Source organism: Pelophylax lessonae, assembly GCF_965119305.1.
Source record: "Pelophylax lessonae genome assembly, chromosome: 3".
NCBI lineage: Eukaryota > Metazoa > Chordata > Amphibia > Anura > Ranidae > Pelophylax > Pelophylax lessonae.
In genome coordinates, this window is record NC_138770.1 from 30,639,535 (window position 1) to 30,658,545 (window position 19,011).

The 19,011-nt window shown below is 45.7% G+C and overlaps 3 protein-coding genes across 3 annotated transcripts in view; 2 read left to right on the forward strand and 1 right to left on the reverse strand.

The window, feature by feature from the left end:
• The window catches only part of LOC309550684 (uncharacterized protein), a 1,024,308-nt gene that overhangs the window by 672,310 nt on the left and 332,987 nt on the right, over positions 1-19,011 (forward strand). The window lies entirely within an intron of this gene.
• Positions 1-19,011, reverse strand: part of LOC309550736 (uncharacterized protein) — an 851,482-nt gene that overhangs the window by 355,418 nt on the left and 477,053 nt on the right. The window contains exon 6 of the mRNA XM_082251073.1: positions 1,816-1,913. Coding sequence (XP_082107199.1) covers positions 1,816-1,913 — 98 coding nt within the window. The remainder of the gene's footprint in view (positions 1-1,815; positions 1,914-19,011) is intronic.
• The window catches only part of LOC309550715 (uncharacterized protein), a 523,380-nt gene that overhangs the window by 337,380 nt on the left and 166,989 nt on the right, over positions 1-19,011 (forward strand). The window lies entirely within an intron of this gene.

The following is a 19,011-nucleotide window of genomic DNA, read 5'->3' on the forward strand; positions in this document are numbered from 1 at the left end:
AAAATCCAGAAGGCCCAACCGGAGCCAACCAGAAGCATCAAGGACTCATCGAGCAAAAAGATGAGACCTAAGTGAAACACCCAACAAACCCTTGAGGTAGACCAACAGTCTCCTCTGATTGCGGCCTGCAGAACCTTGTGGCCAAAAGAGGCATCTGACGATGCCATCACATCAACTTTATAAAATGTTGTAAAGGTATGAACCGACGATCAAGTCATCGCCTTGAAAACCTGGATCGCTGACGCCTGATGGCGGAAGACCCAGGAGACACTAGGCGCCCGAGTAGAGTGCGCCTTAACAGGGAACGGAGGATTCTGAATAGAATAAGCCTGTACCACCGTCTGACTGGTCCATCTAGATATGGTCGCGGCAGACACAGGCAACCACCTTCAAGGGCTATCCGTGATCACAAAAAGTGAGTCCGTCTTCCGAAAACAAGTTCGTAGTAGTCAAGTGTATCCTTCTGAACCCCATCCAAGGAGTGTAATGCAAACTCCCAAGGATGGCTAGTCTTAGGACACAGGGAAGGTAACACAATATTTTTATTCAGATGAAAACTCTGAAAACCACTTTAGGAATTAAGGATGGATTCGGAAGAAGAACCATCTTATCCCTATGAACCACCAGATATGGGGAACGACAAGATAATGCGGCCAGTTCTGACACCCTGCGTGCAGAAGTAATGGCCACCAAGAAGACCACCTTCTGGGATAATGTAAGCAAGGGAATCTCCCTAATATCTTCAAAGAGAAGTTTCTGAAGAACCGACCACACTAAATTAAGATCCCAGGCTGTAAGGGCGCACGCACTGGCGGAGCCAGATGTCGCACCCCCTGGATGAAATTCCGCACCAAGGAATGAGAAGCCAAAGGTTTCTGAAAGAAGATTGCTAACGCTGAAACCTGACCCTTGATAGTTCTGACAGGTAGGATACCTTATGCTACCACAGTAATATTCTAGTACTGCCACTGACTTCAGTCATCTTTACAGTTTTGAAATGACATTAGATTGTCAGCTCCCAAACCAAGCCTCCTGGTTTCTTGTTCACAAAAATCACACTCAAATAGAGGGATCTGTGACATGTTATAGGATAGAGGGGAGACCCATCCTTACCATTTCAGAGAGGGGCCCGCGTTCACCACAAACCCGTCAGGGGGAAAATGGGGAACATACTACTCACCATACCGGAACCAGGCGGGCGCCAACTCCTGACAGTACCCCTCTCCACTGGGGTGGGAGGGTTGTCTACCAATACGGATGCCGTGACTCATGGTCATTGGCGTTTAAGCGAGACGTTTAACTCGCAGGGTCAGTCCCCGTCCAGTGGGACTATGTCGCGGCCAACCCAGCGCGGAGCTATGGCCTGCACGCGCTCGTAGGCTGAACTGGGGTGACCACTGGATCTCAACATCCAGCCCGTCGCCCAGTTCCAGCTTTCTTGCTTGAAGATCTCACAGGAACACTGGAGAAAAAAGCTGTCTAAAAAAAATCTTTCTAAGAAAAAAATCCTGCCAGGACCGAAGATCCTAGCAAGGCATCTAGGTCCTTACTCCTAACTAGACAGGGAAAAAAATGATTTGCTGTAGCAGGAAGTGAGAGGATATACCCTCTGGGACTGCCCCTAGGGTGTGGCCAGAACGTTTTCTTTCCTGTCTAGTCCTACTCCTGTAGAGGGCAGTATAACCCGAGTTGTTATTAATCAACGAGGACTACATCTGTCAATGAGCGACAGAGAAATAACCTTATACCTAAAAGTGGAATATATTTTCATACAGTCAGATCACTTTTACGATCTTGACATCCATCTTCACCTACCTGATGATGGTGAGGGATGGTGTGACCTTCCTGTGTGGAATCCCGGGAATACAGAGGACAGGGACATCTCTCTGGTGGGTTCCCATTACTGGATCCATCTGTAGGAAACACACACACTGACTGAATACATTGTTTCTATGTGTTTATCAGATGATGGGGGATCTAGGTGGAGCCTCCGTACTGCTCTCTCCTTTACAATAAAGTCTCCTCTTACCCGGTGATGTGAGGGGCGGCTGATTCTCCATCATGACGTCCTTGTAGAGATCATTGTGTCCTAAGAATCTTCTGAGAATCCTCCTCACCTCTCCGGTCAGGTCTGTGCTTTATTAATAGAGATAAGAGGAATATCATGAGAGAAGCGAGAGAAAGCAAGGTGTCAGCATTGGGTCTGGGTGAAGAGTGGGGGACAGAAGCGTCAAATATGGGGTGTGAGGAGTGGAGATCTGCAATGTTGAATAAGGGAATGAGGACTTATCCCCAAATCCATCAGCCCTTGTTTCATTTCAATGTCAGTTACTATGCACATCCGGGAGGGATTTGACCCCACCTTTCTGGTCCAGTTGACCATGTTCCTTCTCCAACCAATGTAACCTTTTTGATGAAACAATGTTTATGATGTTGTTGTTGTCAGATTGCACTCTCTCATTTTTTCCTGATGTGCCTTAACTCTGTTCATACTGCAACCTCTTCTTAAATAAAGAAGAAAAAAAAAAAGGAGGGAATGAGGAGTGGGGGACAACAGTGTAAGTGGGGGTTGTGGAATATAGGTGAGCAGTGTGGGAAGGGGGGTGAGGAGAGGGGAACAACAGTGTTGGATGAGGAACGAGAAGTAGGGGAGAGGGGTGATAGATGGGGGTAAGGAATGGTGGACAGCGGTGTTAGATAGGGGGTGAGGTGCAGAGGGACAGCGGTGTTAGATGAGAGGTGAGGAATGGGGGACAGCGGTGTTAGATGAGGAATGGGGGACAGCGGTGTTAGATGAGAGGTGAGGAGTGGGGACAGCGGTGTTAGATGAGAGGTGAGGAGTGGGGACAGCGGTGTTAGATGAGAGGTAAGGAATGGGGGACAGCGGTGTTAGATGGGGGGTGAGAAGTGGGGACAGTGGTGTTAGATGGGGGTTGAGGTGCGGGGGGACAGCGGTGTTAGATGAGAGGTGAGGAATGGGGGACAGCAGTGTTAGATGGGGGGTGAGAAGTGGGGACAGTGTTGTTAGATGGGGGGTGAGGTGCGGGGGACAGCGGTGTTAGATGGGGGGTGAGGAGTGGGGACAGCAGTGATTGATAGGGAGTGAGGAATGGTGGACAGTGGTGGTAGATGGGGGTGAGGAGTGGGGACAGTGGTGTTAGATGGGGTGAGGAGCGGGGGACAGTGGTGTTAGATGGGGGGTGAGGAGTGGGGACAGCAGTGATTGATATGGAGTGAGGAATGGTGGACAGTGGTGGTAGATGGGGGTGAGGAGTGAGGGACAGCAGAGATAGATGGGGGGTGAGGAGCGGGAGACAGCGGTGATAGATAGGGAGAGAGGAATGGTGGACAGTGGTAGTAGATAGGGGGAGTGAGGGAACAGCAGTGTTAGATGGGGGTGAGGAATGGGGGACAGCGGTGTTAGATGGGGATGAGGAATGGGGAACAGTGGTGTTAGATGGGGGTTGAGGAGCGGGGGACAGCGGTGTTAGATGGGGGGTGAGGAGTGGGGGACAGCGGTGTTAGATGGGGGGTGAGGAGCGGGAGACAGCGGTGACAGTGGTAGTAGATGGGGGGAGTGAGGGAACAGAAGTGTTAGATGGGGGTGAGGAATGGGGGACAGCGGTGTTAGATGGGGGTGAGGAATGGGGAACAGTGGTGTTAGATGGGGGTTGAGGAGCGGGGGACAGCAGTGTTAGATGGGGGGGTAAGGCGTGTGGGCCCAGTTGGTGTTAGGGCAGAGGACGGGATTAATGTTAGTAGTGACGAGGGAGGAAAGCTGCTGAATATTTCCAAAGGTGAGTGTCGGGGTCACCCCAAGCTCTGCTTCTTCCCCAGATAGATTATGAGTACCTCGGCTCTGCCTGGTGAGGGCGCTAGAAGAGAGCTGGAGGAAGTTTTGCTGCTCATCCTACTTATGTGATTTCACCGGGGGACTGCAATCTGATTCTCAGTGTTATGCGTTCCACTGTTTCTGTTCCTCCGGCATAAAAAGGAAGGAGAAATTTTTCTTTATGTAATTAAAGATTAGATATAGAAAATAATATCTTATTACCTCTGCCACTTCCAGCTACGTCTCCTCTCTTCTTCCTCCCGACTGGCCTCTGAAATTCCTATTTATATCTGACATCGCTTCCTCTGTGGACCTACATCACTTCCTGTCAGTATCTTACATCACTTCCTGTCTGTGCATTCCATCTGAGAGAAGTCAGGTCACCACCTTGTGGACCATATTGGGATTTTTGTACTTAGCGTTCTTACGGTGATTGCATTTGTTCCACGCAGCAAAACAGTTAAGGTACTCTCGGAGATGTTTTGGTTATTTGCTCTAACAGGTAACTTTTAGGACTGGCCTTCAGGGGGTTCTCCCTTCATCTTCTTCCCAACAGTATCAGTATTTCTTGCTAGAAAACTACTTAGAACCCCCAAACATTATACATTTTTTTTATTTTAGCAGAGGCCAAAGAGAACAAAATGGCAGTCATTGTAATTTTTTATATCACACGGTATTTGCGAAGCGGTTTTGCAAATGCAATTTTTTGGGGGAAAATACACTTTAACCATTACCCCAAATGGACGTACCCATATGTCTTTGGGGTTCAGTGGTAATAGTGGGGTGGTGGGTGCACCTAAGGGCATCATCCCGGTATCATTTTGTTCAGCCAGCGATTCTGTACAACGCAGAAGTGATCTGAGTGGATAATTAGCCACTCGATCACTTCTGCGGGTGATGGAAGGAGATTCCACCCCCTTCCCACCGCCTCTCCCGGGCTCTCCGGTCCCATCGCGGAGGTCGGGAGCGATGTGGCCGGTGGTGATGGCTGCCCTGTACACAAAGATAGGAACTGACATCATTCCCCTCGCTCTGTAACCCAGGAGACCAGGAGCGGCGAGTATTCCCCACTTCCGGTTCTGCCCCTTTGTTTACCTGGACATCCAATCTCGGTCTGATCGGCTGCAGGGGGGACCAGAGGAGAGATTTGGAGCTCTAATAGACCCCCGATCTCCCCATTAAGAGGACCTGTCATGCCCTATTCCTATTACAAGGGATGTTTACATTCCTTTTAATGGGAATAACCATGATAAAAAAAATTTTAAGGGAAAGTGTGAAAAAAAAGGAAATAAATAGAAAAAATGTAATAAAATAAACAATAAAAAAAAAGAATTGAAAGCGCTCCCGTCCCCGTGTACTTGCACGCAGCAGTGAACGCTTATGTACATCGCGTCCATTTATGTAAACGGCGTTCAAACCTCACATGTGAGGTATCACCACGAACGTTAAAGCTAGAGTAATAATTCTAACCCAAGACCTCCTCTGTAAGGCTGGCCATACACCATACAATTTTATTCTTCAACTTTCCTTTAGATTTACCAAAACCATGTAATATAGGGTCAAACCTAAACACTTTCAATTTGTATGCAATCAGACAGGCCCTTGCACTACATAGTTTAAGGTAAATCTAAAGGAAATTGAATAAGAAAATTGTATAGTGTATGGCCAGCCTTACTCTAAACTAGTAACCGTAAGAATGTTTAAAGCGTCACCTATGGAGATTTTTAAGTACAGAAGGTTGGCGCCATTTCCTGAGTGTGCGCAATTTTAAAGTGTGACATGTTAGGTATCTATTTCCTCGGCGTAACATCATCTTTTACATTGTAATAAAAAATTGGGCTAACTTCAGTGTTTCTTTTTTTTTAATTGTTGAAACAATGCCAGAATAGACCAGGTATGGAAGTGGTTAAAATTACGCAAACTACGATATTTAAAAATCTCCATAGGCGACGCTTAAAAAGCCTTCACAGGTTACCTGTTTAGAGGTACAGAGGAGTTCTAGTGCTAGTATTATTGCGTTCGCTCTAACGTTCTCTGTGATACCCCACATGTGGGGTGCGATTACTGTTGCATGACTTACGTATGCGTTCGCTCCTGTGCACAAGCACCACGCAGGGATGGGGTCTCTTCAAATTTTTTTTTTCTATATTACTTTTTATTTTTACACTGTCCCTTTAATTTTTTTTGATCACTTCTACTCCTATTACAAATAATGTAAACATCCCTTGTAATAGAAATAAGGATGACAGGTACTCTTTATGGAGACATCTGGGGTCAAAAAGACCCCAAATCTCTTCCTTAACTTTAAAAGCAAAAGATAAAAAAAAAGATTTACTTCCAGCCTTGACCAGAACTCATGTTATGACGTTGCTCCGGTCCTCCAAGGTCATAGAGGCGATCAAAGAGTATCCACTCTTTGATCGTCTATGAGAGCAGCCAGCCGGACCATCGGATTGTTTTCCAGGCAAAAACGGTAAGCCCAAAAACACCGGCAAGCACCAGGAGGGGGAGGAACATCCCTTCCCACTGCTTCGGAAAGCTCATGAACCACTCGGAATGGTTTCATGAGGAAGCCAGCCGCCAGCTGGAAAAACCAATACAATGATAGCTTCAGCCATAACCCTGGTAAACCACAATGTATACAATGAAAACACCAACAATGGGGTCCACTGACACAAATGATGGGGCACAATTCCTCCCACTAACACCAATGATGGGGCACAATTCATCCCACTAACGCCAATGATGGGGCACAATTCATCCCACTAACACCAATGATGGGGCACAATTCCTCCCACTAACACCAATGATGGGGCACAATTCATCCCACTAACACCAATGATGGGGTACAATTCCTCCCACTAACACCAATGATGGGGCACAATTCCTCCCACTAACACCAATGATGGGGTATGATTCCTCTCAATGAAACCAAAGATGGGGCATTGTTTTTTTCCCACTGATAGGACCCTTTCTGCTCCCAATGGCCACAGTCTAGCATCTCCCTAAAATCTGAAGGACAGTAAACTGGCTCCTTTGTTTAGAAAGTTTGGTGACCACCCCCCCCCCCCCCCGGTCTAGAAAAACGCTACTATGAGCTCCAGACTTCTCATGCAGAAGCAAAAAATTGGGTGATCCTTGGACTGAAGAGTCCGAGCCTAGGAAAAGAGAGTTTGAAATTTCTCTTGGGGAACAAAAACTCTGGCCTGAGCTCTGTTTAGGATGAGACCCAGATATTCCAAGCCATGAGTTGGTTCCAGTGCTGAGATCTGAAGGTTTGCGATCCAGTTGAACCTTTGCAATGGCAGGACAGTTCTAGTTATGCTGTCAGCCAGAACCTGAGCGAATGGAGGTGTTCCAGATATCCCACAAAGGGAATGCCCTGGGAGAACAGCAAGGCTAGGCCAGGCAGGCAGGCAGGCAGGGCCAGTGCCTGGGTGAACATTCAAAGTGCCTATTCCCTACTTCTGAGTAGGATTCCTGAGCCTCCAGTTAAGGGAGAACCTGATTTTCTTGTACAAAAGTTTTTATTAAAGGAAAAGCATAAACATACATCAGAGCAAGGTATGTACGTACAATGGGAAAAATGGAACATATAAAACAGATAGCAGCAAAACAAAATGCAAACATAGGGCGTGAGCTAACATTCAATGCTGTAAACTAGATAGAATTTGTCAGCAAAAATTAGTAAAGCGGGGACCAAAAGGCCCGCAGTGACACATAGTGCAAACAACAACAGGTGGAGCAATCCGAGTTCCATCAATCAGATATAGTCATGGTCGTAGAGTACCAAGCAAAAAGACGGAGTAACACAGAATAGATAAAGGGAAAAGAAAGGAAAGAAGAAATGAAAAAGGAAGACAAACAAAGAGGGAGAAGACAATAGAAAGAGACAAAGAGAAGAGTGGGGAGGGGAGAGCAGGTCCTGCGGGGCGAGCACTCGGGGGGCATTAAATGGAGAGGAGAGTGGTCTGAAATCTAGAAGGGGCAACATTCGAAATCCAGGGATCCCACACCTTAAGAAATTTGTCATGAGAATCAGAGGCTATAGCGGTCAGTTTTTCATTGATTAGGATATCATTCATATGATTTTTGACCGCCTCAAAACGAAGCAACGGGGTCTTCCAGGAGCGGGCTATTGTCAATTTCGTAGCAGTAAACAAATGCTGGGCCAACTGGCGTTGCCTACGGGATAGGTCTGGTATAGGTTTGCATAAAAGCTCCTCATACGGGTCCCTTTTCAAAGTGACCTGAAAAATATTACGGAGCAAAGCACTGAAGGACAGTAAACTGGCTCTTTGTTTAGAAAGTTTGGAGACCCCTTGATCTAGAAGAACTCTACAATGAGCTCCAGAACTCTAATGCAAAGGCAAAAAATTGGGTGACCCTTGGACTGAAGAGTCCGAGCCTGGGAACAGAGAGTTTAAAGTTTCTCTTGGGGAAGAAAAACTCTTTCTTGAGCCGTGTTTAGGATGAGACTCAGATATTCCAAGTGATGAGTTGGTTCCAGTACTGAGATCTGAAGGTTCAGGACCCAGTTAAACCTTCGCAATGCCAGGACAGTTCTAGCTATGCTGTCAGCCAGAATCTAAGCTAATGGAGGTGTTCCAGATGTCCCACAATGGGGATGCCCTGGGAGCACAGCAAGGCTAGCCCCGGGGGCCAGTGCCTTGGTGAACACTCAAAGTGCAAAAGAGAAGATGAAGCAGAGAAGAAGAAGCAGAGAAGCTGAAGACTCACAGCAAAGTGGAAGAATTGCTTGTGGGCCAGAAAAAAAAGGAACATTCAAGTATCCATCCTTGATGTCCAAAGTGTTTAGAAAGTCTCATTGATTATACAGGTATTGGCAGGAAGTGTTAGATAAGCGAAATTCTGTATATGATATTGTGCTGACTGTGGATCCCGTTCTATTTCTTCTGGGGTACGTAGATTCTCCACAGTTAGTCATGACCAGGTAGTGGCTATTATGAGATCACTTTTTTTACAGTGAGGGGAAAAAGTATTTGATCCCCTGCTAAATTTGTACAAAAAAATGATCAGTCTATATTTTAATAGTCGGTTTATTTTACCAGTGAGAGACAGAAAAACAACAAAAATGTCCAGAAAAACGCATTTCAAAAAGTTATAAATTGATTTGCATTGTAATGAGTGAAAACATGACTTGGTACTTGCAGATTCTATCCAAGTCATTAAGGTTCCAAGGCTGAGGTTTGATAACTCAAACCTTCAGCTCCCTCCATATATTTTCTATGGGATTAAGATCTGGAGACTGGCTAGGCCACTCCAGGACCTTAATGTGCTTCTTGAGCCACTCCTTTCTTGCCTTGGCCGTGTGTTTTGGGTCATTGTCATGCTGGAATACCCATCATCCATGACCCATTTTCTATGCCCTGGCTGAGGGAAGGAGGTTCTCATTCAAGATTTGACGGTACATGGCCCCGTCCATCGTCCCTTTGATACGATGAAGTGTCCTGTCCCCTTTGCCGAAAAACACCCCCAAAGCATAATATTTTCACCCCCATGTTTGACGGTGGGGATGGTGTTCTTGGGGTCATAGGCAGCATTACTCCTCCTCCAAACATGGTGAGTTGAGTTGATGCCAAAGAGTTTGATTTTGTTCTCATCTGACCACAACACTTTCACCCAGTTCTCCTCTGAATCATTCAGATGGGCTGTACATGTGCTTTCTTGAGCAGGGGGACGCTGCAGGATTTTAGTCTTTCACCACTTAGTGTGTTACCAATTGTTTTCTTGGTGACTATGGTCCCAGCTGCCTTGAGATCATTGACAAGATTCTCCTGTGTAGTTCTAGGCTGATTCCCCACCGTTCTCTTGATCATTGAAACCTCACGAGGTGATATCTGGCATGGAGTCCCAGACTGAGGGAGACTGACAGTTATTTTGTGTTTCTTCTATTTGTGAATAATCGCACCAACTGTTGTCATCCTCTCACCAAGCTGCTTGGCGATTCTCTTGCAGTCCATCCCAGCCTTGTGTAGGTCTAGAATCTTCTCCCTGACATCCTTGGACAGCTCTTTAGTTTTGGCCATGGTGGAGAGATTGGAATCTGATTGCTTCTGTGGTCAGGTGTCTTTTATACAGGTAACAAGCTGAGATTAGGAGCACTGATATGTTTGTTGTTATTCTGTCTCTCACTGTTAAAATAAACGGATCATTAAAATTATAGACTGATAATTTCTTTGTCAGTGTGCAAACATATGAAATCAGCAGGGGATCAAAGACTTTTTTCCTTCACTGTAGCCAGTAAGCTGATAGCCTCTGTTGGGTTTCACCCAGTCCTCCTACCCGGATCCGGGAAATGGATAAACCTCTTTTGTTTGAGACATACTTAATCTCAATGTAATGCCTCCCGGAATTTTGAAACAAAGTTGAAACAATGGAAGCATGCATCACGTTCCAATTTTTCATTTTGATCCTAACTCTAACGTATAATAAAGGTTGGGTATGTTCTCTCTTATTGGTGGAGAAGGACAGGCCAGGGACAGCCTGGTGTTCAGTGCCAGGTGACCTGGACTGTCCACAGAACGGACCGAATTGTCCCACAATGACACGATGTTGTGTTGTTGGGGACTGGAATGGAACTGGGCAAATGGAACTGTCTAGAACAGTGGTCTCCAAACTGCAGCCCAGGGGCCAGATTCCCTGTGCTTGCTTTTATCTGGCCCTTGGGGCACGATTTCTCCCACTGACATCAATGATGGGGCAGAATTTATCCCAATGACACCAGTGATGGGGCAGAATTCCTCCCATTGGCACCAACAATGAGACCCACTGACTCTAAAAATGGGGCACAATCCTTCCCACTGACACTATCGATGGGGTACTACGTTACATTAACTGAGAATTGCATGGTGGCGCGACGCTGTACCGAAATAAAATTGATGTCCTTTTTCCCCACAAATAGAATGTTCTTTTGGTGGTATTTGATCACCTCTGCGGTTTTCATTTTTTTGTGCTATAAACAAAAGAAAGACGGATGATTTTGAAAAAAAAATTTTTTTTTACTTTCTGCTATAAACATCTAATAAAAAAATGTAAAAAAATCAAATTTCTTCATCAGTTTAGGCCAATATGTATTCTGCTACATATTTTTGATACAAAATATCCCAATACGTGTATATTGATCAGTTTGCCAGAAGTTATAGCGTCTAAAAACGGTGGGATATTTTTATGGAATTTTTATTTTTTTCACTTTTTCTCAATTTCGCGATCAGCGACTTATAGCTGGACTGTGACATTGCGGTGGACAAATCACACCGCTAACTGATACTTTTTTGGGGACCAGTGACACCAATACAGTGAAAAATATGTAAAAGAAATATGCACTGTCACTGTACTAATGACACTGACAGGGAAAGGGTTAACATCAGGGGGCGATCAAAGGGTTAAGTGTGTTCCTAGGGAGTGCTTACTCATTATGGGGGAGGTGCTTTTACTGTGGGAAGGCAGAGATCCGTGTTCCTGCCTAGCAGAAACACACAGGAAGCTCGGGTTGCCACCTTTTCTTCAAGCCAAACCCGAGCACTTTAGCCGCGCACAGCAACATTTTATTTTTAAGGAGGAACCCTGTGCACACTGATGTAAAGGGGAACTCTAACGTAAGGGGGTTTCTGCTCACCAAACCTCCCACTTACATCAGAGTTTCCAGCATTTCCCCTTTAATTTGGGTTCCCAAAGCCCCCCCCCTTACATCAGAGTCCACAGAGCACCCCTTAAACCTTACCTTAGTGTACTCACTCACTCGGAGGCACGAGAGAGAAGGGAGAGAGGGCAGGGAATTCAGTCACAGACATTGGATGGTGAGCTCACTCTACCAAGGATGGAGGCTTAGGCATCAAAGCCTTTCATCCACTGTGTATCTGCCGGTTGCTGAGCTTCAAACATCCCTTTCCTGAGGCACAGAACACCAGGGAGGGGAGTGTGGGTGGGCAGACAGAGAGGTAGGGGTGGGAGAAAGAGGAGTACATAAAGCCCTTTCTTCTCTCCTGTCTGTGTATGGGGGTGGGGCCGGTGTGCACATTTATGCACTCAGGGGTTGTGGAACTTGGGGAGCCACAGTCCATTCTGAATATTGTGTCTGGATTTCAGTTGGCCTGAAACCCAATCACATAAATCAAAACCTGAACTGTCCAGGTGAATCCTAGAAAGGTGGCAACCCTAGGAAGCGCCAGCAAAGTGTAGTATCCTGTTTAAAGGGTTTTAATAGCAATGGATTAAAAACACTCACAAGAGGTAAAATATACAAGTGCTCATCTGGTGTCAGAGTCTGTGGATCCTCCTAGAACCACCCTGCAGGACCGCTGTCATCTGTTCCGGCTGCTGGGCAGAGAGATGGCTGGCTTGGGAGCCTGGAGGACCTCCAAGAAGCCACGCTAACCAGTGTGGAAGGCACAGGGAATGTGCCGTCACCGGAGGGATAGGAGGTACCAGACGAGAATAGAAGCAAGGCTTTCCTCTTGGTCTATATAGAGCCAGTCAAAAGGACAGCAGCCATAGGTGGTCCCATGCTATCCTTTATTGTACCCCCATAACCAAAGACCAGTGACATTTTATGAATTACCCTCTACCCTGATGATTGGTAGTTTTAGATATTTATTGCTGGCTGGACTATATATAAACTCTGTGCGCCAGTATCTCCTTCCTCCATTAGCAGAAACACAGGATCTCCATCTTCCCTACTAACAGAATGGAGATCTGCCTTGTTTACATCAGCAAACCACTGTTCTGCCTCTCTCGGGAACGATTGGCGCTGGACCCGCTGATTGGCTCTAGCTGTGTCCAGCGGAGCTGAGTGCCAGCAGCATGAGTTGACACCCAAGACCCGGAAATGCAGATGATGTAGAGGTACGTGATTCTGGCCGAATGGCCACCCTGCTGCAGTACATGTATGTGGGTGGCCCAAAAAAAAAGGCTCCCTGATAATGAGAAAGGCTATGACCTGGTGGATTACATGCAGAACTCCTGGGCCCAGCTGAGGACATTTAGGACCTTAAGATTGAAGATGTGGTGGATGTCTCCTTTTGGTTTGGGTACTGTGGACAGAGAAGAACTCCTGGAACTCTTCTGGCCTTAGCTCAGTGAGATAGAGTTTGGAAGACTAATGTCATAGACAGGTTGCCAAAAGGTTTAGGGCTTTAGAAAGGGCCTCCAATGGCTGTCAATGTGGTGCCTTCTCCACTCTCCATCTCACTAATAAAACCCCAATGGATGACTCTCTATGAACTGATCACATTCCAATCACCGATCATCTAATCATTGGTAAAAAAGAAGACTCGGCACAGAATATTGTACGAAGAGTTTTTATTGGACAAGATCAGAATAAGCGATTACCACACAGTAATGATATGAATAAAATAAAGCTTAAATCTTTTATAATGTAATTAACAAATGTGTCAAATGTATTAATAATCAAAAGCCGGCTACTTCAATAAATCAAAAGAAGCAAAAAAATTAAGCAACCAATCATCAGGTATGCATTCTTGACCGTGATGCGATTGAGGACCCTATAATCAATGCAAGGTCTCAACTCCCCCCCCCCCCTTCTAAGAAGGTTCACCAGTGAAAGATAAATCCTGATTGGCTGCTGTGGGTTAATGCATGTTATAGTGAACTTTTTCCATCCAGTAGGTTAGATCTATATACTGTACATATTTATAAGTAGAACACAAAAAGAATGTATTGTCAGAATTGTTTGTCTGCTGCCCCATGTATTGTCATGAATGCCCACTTGTTGCCCCCATGTATTACCAACAGTTGCGCACACCGTGGTGAAGAAGCACAATATTACGTGTGAAATGCGTTCACCTTTCTGTATCCCGTATTGACTGTCTGCAATAAATATCATCGCTATAACCTGTTGGAGTGCCACCATTTTCATTGGTTTTATGCCCCATATATTGTCAGGATTGCCCACTTATTATCCCATGTATTGTGCGGATTGCCCACCTGTTGCCCCATGTTTTGTCTTAATTGCCCACTTGTTGCCCCATGTATTGTCATGGTTTCCCGCCTGTTGCCTCATGTGGGGAGGGATCAGTAAAGGTAGACAGTTGACTCATGATTTTACCACCCCCTAAGCTTAAATGGCAGCCGGATGGGGCGGTACACATGGCACTGCAATTTGTGGCTGCTGCAAACCTCACACCCCCCGGTCACATTGGGCAATGCTATTCAACTGAATGGGGTTGTGCCGCAACAGCCCCGATGCATACAGTTGCGGTGTACTGGCGTGGGCTTTACAGGGTTAACATAAGGGCTCCCAGCTGCCTGCCAACCCCACAGCGGGTCAGAGGGCAATGCGGGTGTAAACCAACCCCGAGTGGACTGTGCTGGTTTCACATTTGTTTATGGACTAAACAGTTCCACCCGTTACAATCCAGCGTCCATTTCCCGTAGTACCAGCAGGGAGGGATACTCTGATGTTTCATTATATTTAATTTATTTTTAAACATTTCCCGCACTCTGTTTAATATATTTTTATTAAGTTTTATACATGTTATACAGGCAGGAAAAAGAGGGTCTCCGAAAAAGAGGTTCAGTTAGACAATCCCTATACAGCTTTAAACATATAGTGACACGAAGGTAAAGGCCTAACGGCTTGGTGTACATAAAAATTCAATACTTCAGGGATTGTTAAGCATATTAATCCAGTTGTTTGAACGGGGACTCTCAAAGAGAACAAAGAGGAAAGAACTGAAAAAAAATGAAATGGAGGAATGGAAGAGCAGAGAAAAAACAAGAGGGAAAGGAAAAAGGGGGGGGGGGAAGGGCTCCCTTAGTGTTACACCAGCCTTGGCATTCTAACCTGGAGAGGCATCGACCATATACGAAGCGTATATTTTAGAGTGGGTAAATGTTAACCAACAAGACCAAATCTTACGTGCCAGGGATGCCTGACCACGAAGGTCCAAAGTCATGTCCTCCAAATAGTAAATACGGTCAACCGCGCGCAGCCATTGCGATATCGATGGAACCGCTGACAGTTTCCAATATTTTGGAATTAATGCTTTAGCCGCATTTAAAAGGTGGGGGGTAATAGATTTACGATACTGTGCCGGGTGAAGTTTGGTGTCATGAAATAAAACCGACAGCGGATCCTTAGCGATAGGTAAACCCTGAATCTCTTCAATTAAAGATAGTACGATAGTCCAGAAAGGCCGGATCGCAGGGCAGAACCACCAAATATGTGCGTGCGTAGCTCTAAGCCCGCAACCTCTCCAACAATCAGCCGAGAGAGATGGCATCATCCTCTGCAGCCCGGCAGGGGAATAATGCCATCTAGTAAGAAACTTATAGTTGGCTTCTGCCGTCCGCGATGAGATTCCTGAACTATGAGAGAATTGAAGAATAACCTCCTCCTGTGTCGGCGAAAGAGTACAGTTAAGATCTAATTCCCACTCTTTAAAAAAATATGGGGTGGAGCTGGGGCTTAATGCGTCTAAAGCTTTATAGAACTGTGATAGTAAGCCTTTACCTGGTTCAGAGCGTGCTAGAATTTGTTCGATCGGGTTCAGGGAGTGCATATGACGTAAGGGATGAGGGAGTGCTTTCACAAATTGCTGAAGTTGGTGATATTTCCAGCAATCCATAAATGTCTTTGGTGAAGCTTGGCATATCTTAGATAGTGGAAGTATTCCTTCCCTCCCTGTTATGTGATGCAAGAGCGTGGCGTTGGCCTGTGGGAGCCACCGGGAATATGAATGATCTTTATGACCAGCCGGAAAGAAACTATGACCTAAAATCGGCATAAGCGGTGAATTATATGAAATTTTATGGAGCTTATGAAGCCTGTCCCAGACACGGAGCACCGAACTGGTTAAAGGCGAAATAGTGTCAGCAAGACTTCTAGCCACCGGCGGTATCCAAAGTTGGGTGTATAACGAGGTGTTTGCCAACTTCTGCTCCAGCTGGACCCAGAGCTTTTCATCTGTATAAAATTTCCAGTCGGCTATCCGCACCAAGGAGACGGCGGTCAAATATCTCCCAAAATCAGGCACCGCCAACCCCCCTCGGTTTTTGCCCCGCGAGAGTAGCGAGAGCGCCAGCCGGGGCTGTGAGCGGCGCCAGACATATGCTCTAACCAGAGAATTTAAGATCTTAACAAAATTGACAGGCGTATTAAACGGAAGCATTTGAAACATGAAGAGCACCCTGGGCAGCACATTCATCTTGACAACGTTCACCCTCCCTATCCAAGAGGTGGCTAAATGATGCCAATTTGCAAAGTTAACTCTAATTGTGTTAAGTAAGGAGATATAATTGGCCCGTGCTAGATCCTCAACCTGGGCAGTAATATGTATCCCTAAATATTTCCCGCACTCTGAACATGAAATAGGACGCTCGCCCCCATATGAACTTTCTGGTTTCTAAGAAATAAACCTTTGTTTGGAAAACATTTCCCGCACTCGTAACAATAAAAAGGGCACTCACCTGTGTGTAAGTAGGTGCTCTTTCTTACTTAAACATTTCCAGCACTCTGCACAAGATTAGAGACGCTCGCCTGTATGAACTTTCCGGTGTCTAACAAGTAAACATTTGAACGCAAAACATTTCCCGCACTCTGAACATAAATAGGGAAGCTCACCTGTGTGTATTCCCTAAAGGCTAAGAAGGTTTCCTTTATTATTAAAACATTTCCCGCACTCTGAACATGAATATGGAGGCTTAACTGTGTGTATTCTCTGCTGGTTAAGAAGGTTTCCTTTATGATTAAAACATTTCCCACACTCTGAAAATTAACAGGGAAGCTCACCCCTGTGCATTTTCTGATGGCTAAGAAGGTTTCCTTTATGATTAAAACCTTTCCCACATTCTGAACATGAATATGGAAGCTCCCCTGTGTGTATTCTCTGATGCCTAAGAAGATTTCCTTTCTCATTAAAATGTTTCCCACACTCCGAACATGAATAGGGACGCTCACCTGTGTGTATTCTCTGATGGCAAAGAAGGTTTCCTTTATCCTTAAAACATTTCCCGCACTCTGAACATGAATAGGGATGCTCACCTGTGTGTATTCTCTGATGGCTAAGAAGCTTTTCTTTACGATTAAAACATTTCCCGCACTCTGAACATGAATAGGGACGCTCACCTGTGTGTATTCTCTGATGGCAAAGAAGGTTTCCTTTATCATTAAAACATTTCCCGCACTCTGAACATGAATAGGGATGCTCACCTGTGTGTATTCTCTGGTGATGAAGAAGGTTACCTTTTTGGCTAAAATATTTCCCGCACTCTGAACATGAAAAAGGTCGCTCCCCTGTGTGAATTTTCTGGTGCCTAAGAAGGTTTCCTTTGTGCCTAAAACATTTCCCACACTCCGAACATGAATAGGGAACCTCCCCTGTGTGTATTTTCTGATGGCTAAGAAGGCTTCTTTTTTTACTAAAACATTTCCCGCACTCTGAACATGAATAGGGAAGCTCACCTGTGTGTATTCTCTGATGGATAAGAAGGCTTCCTTTCTCATTAAAACATTTCCCAAACTCTGAACATGAATATGGACGCTCCCCTGTGTGTATTCTCTGGTGCTGAAGAAGGTATCTTTTTTTACTAAAACATTTCCCGCACTCTGAACATGACAATGGATTCTCTCCAGTATGAACCCCTTTATGGTATAAAGAAGATTCCCTGAGATGAGATGGTTTCCCGCACCCATCGGCACTGTCAGATATTAGAGGACTATGTGAAGTATCAGGAGATTCCAATGATCTCCTCCAATGGTGAGGTCTGTCATGTATATTATGAGGAACGGGATTTACTTCTGGAGAAGATGCCATGTCATTATCTTCTGTAGTCACATCTTCCTCCGATGTCCTTCTATTCCCACCACAGAGTCCGTCTGTCAGAAGACAAGAAAAATTACCAAGAGTTTTCCACACTCATATACACTGCTCAACACTTTATAATCAGAGTATAGCATCAAGTCAGGAAACTCCTGGGATATTCATCTGCTCAGTCAAGTAGCAGAGGGGGTTGCTACCAACAGGTGCACTAGATGGGCAACAATGAGACGACCTCCAAAACAGGAATGGTTTTACAGGTGGAGGCCACTGACATTTTCCCTACTCATCTTTTCTGAGTGTTTTTTTCTTTTAAATCAGAAAAAGTTTTATTATAAAGAAAGAAAAGTCCATTCCATTCGGTACACAATATTTCCGCTTTGTACAGTCATAGACACAGCGATCGTAACCTTCATATATAGTCACTCCTGCATGTTTCCATTCGCCACCTCCACTGACTCCACCCACTCCCCCAACATCTCACTGACTCCACCCACTCCCCCAACATCTCACTGACTCCACCCACTCCCCCAACATCTCACTGACTCCACCCACTCCCCCAACATCTCCTTGGCCTGCGCCTTATCCCATTCCCTCCTGGTTATTCATTCCTAGGACTCAGCTTTTTTTTTTAAAATCATTTTTATTGATTTTTAAACATAGAAGTAAAAATAACACAAAAATAACAGACAAGAAACAAACAAGGCAACCAAAACAACTCCCCATCCCCCCAACCTCAGTGCAATGCTCATGTACTACAATACTTATAGGAAAATGCAAAAGGAGAACCTCCCAGGAGAACCTCAACGCGGCAGTGTCTCCCCCACACAGACTCTCACCCAGGTCCATACCCCAACCTCCCCCACCCTCTCACCACTGCTTGTTGTCTGCTAGGCATAGACTTCATTTGTTACCTCCCTAAGTATCAGGGGACCTACATATACTGCGGCGGTCAGCCCCTCACAGGCAAAGTGACGTACCAGTACGTCACTAGCCTGTGAGGCTCTGGGGAGCGAGCACGCGCGCGCGCCGCCAGAGGCGTGCTCCCGCGCGGTCACGGACCCCCCCACGCATGTGCCCGGCGGACCCGATGTCCGCCGGGCACTCACGATTGTCTGTGACAGCGGGAGAAAGGCAGGCGGCTGATGTAAACAAGCCACCTGTCATTCTCCCCTGTGTAGGAACAGTGATCATACAGTTCTACTATGTAGGACCGTTGATCACGCCCCTAGGGACACACACCACGCCTCCCTCTCAAAAAAAGTTAACCCCTTCACTACCAGTGTCATTTTACAGTAATAGAGCATATGTATAGCACTTATTACTGTAGTAATGTCACTGGTAACCCAAAAAGTGTCAAAAATGTCAGTCAAGGGTCCG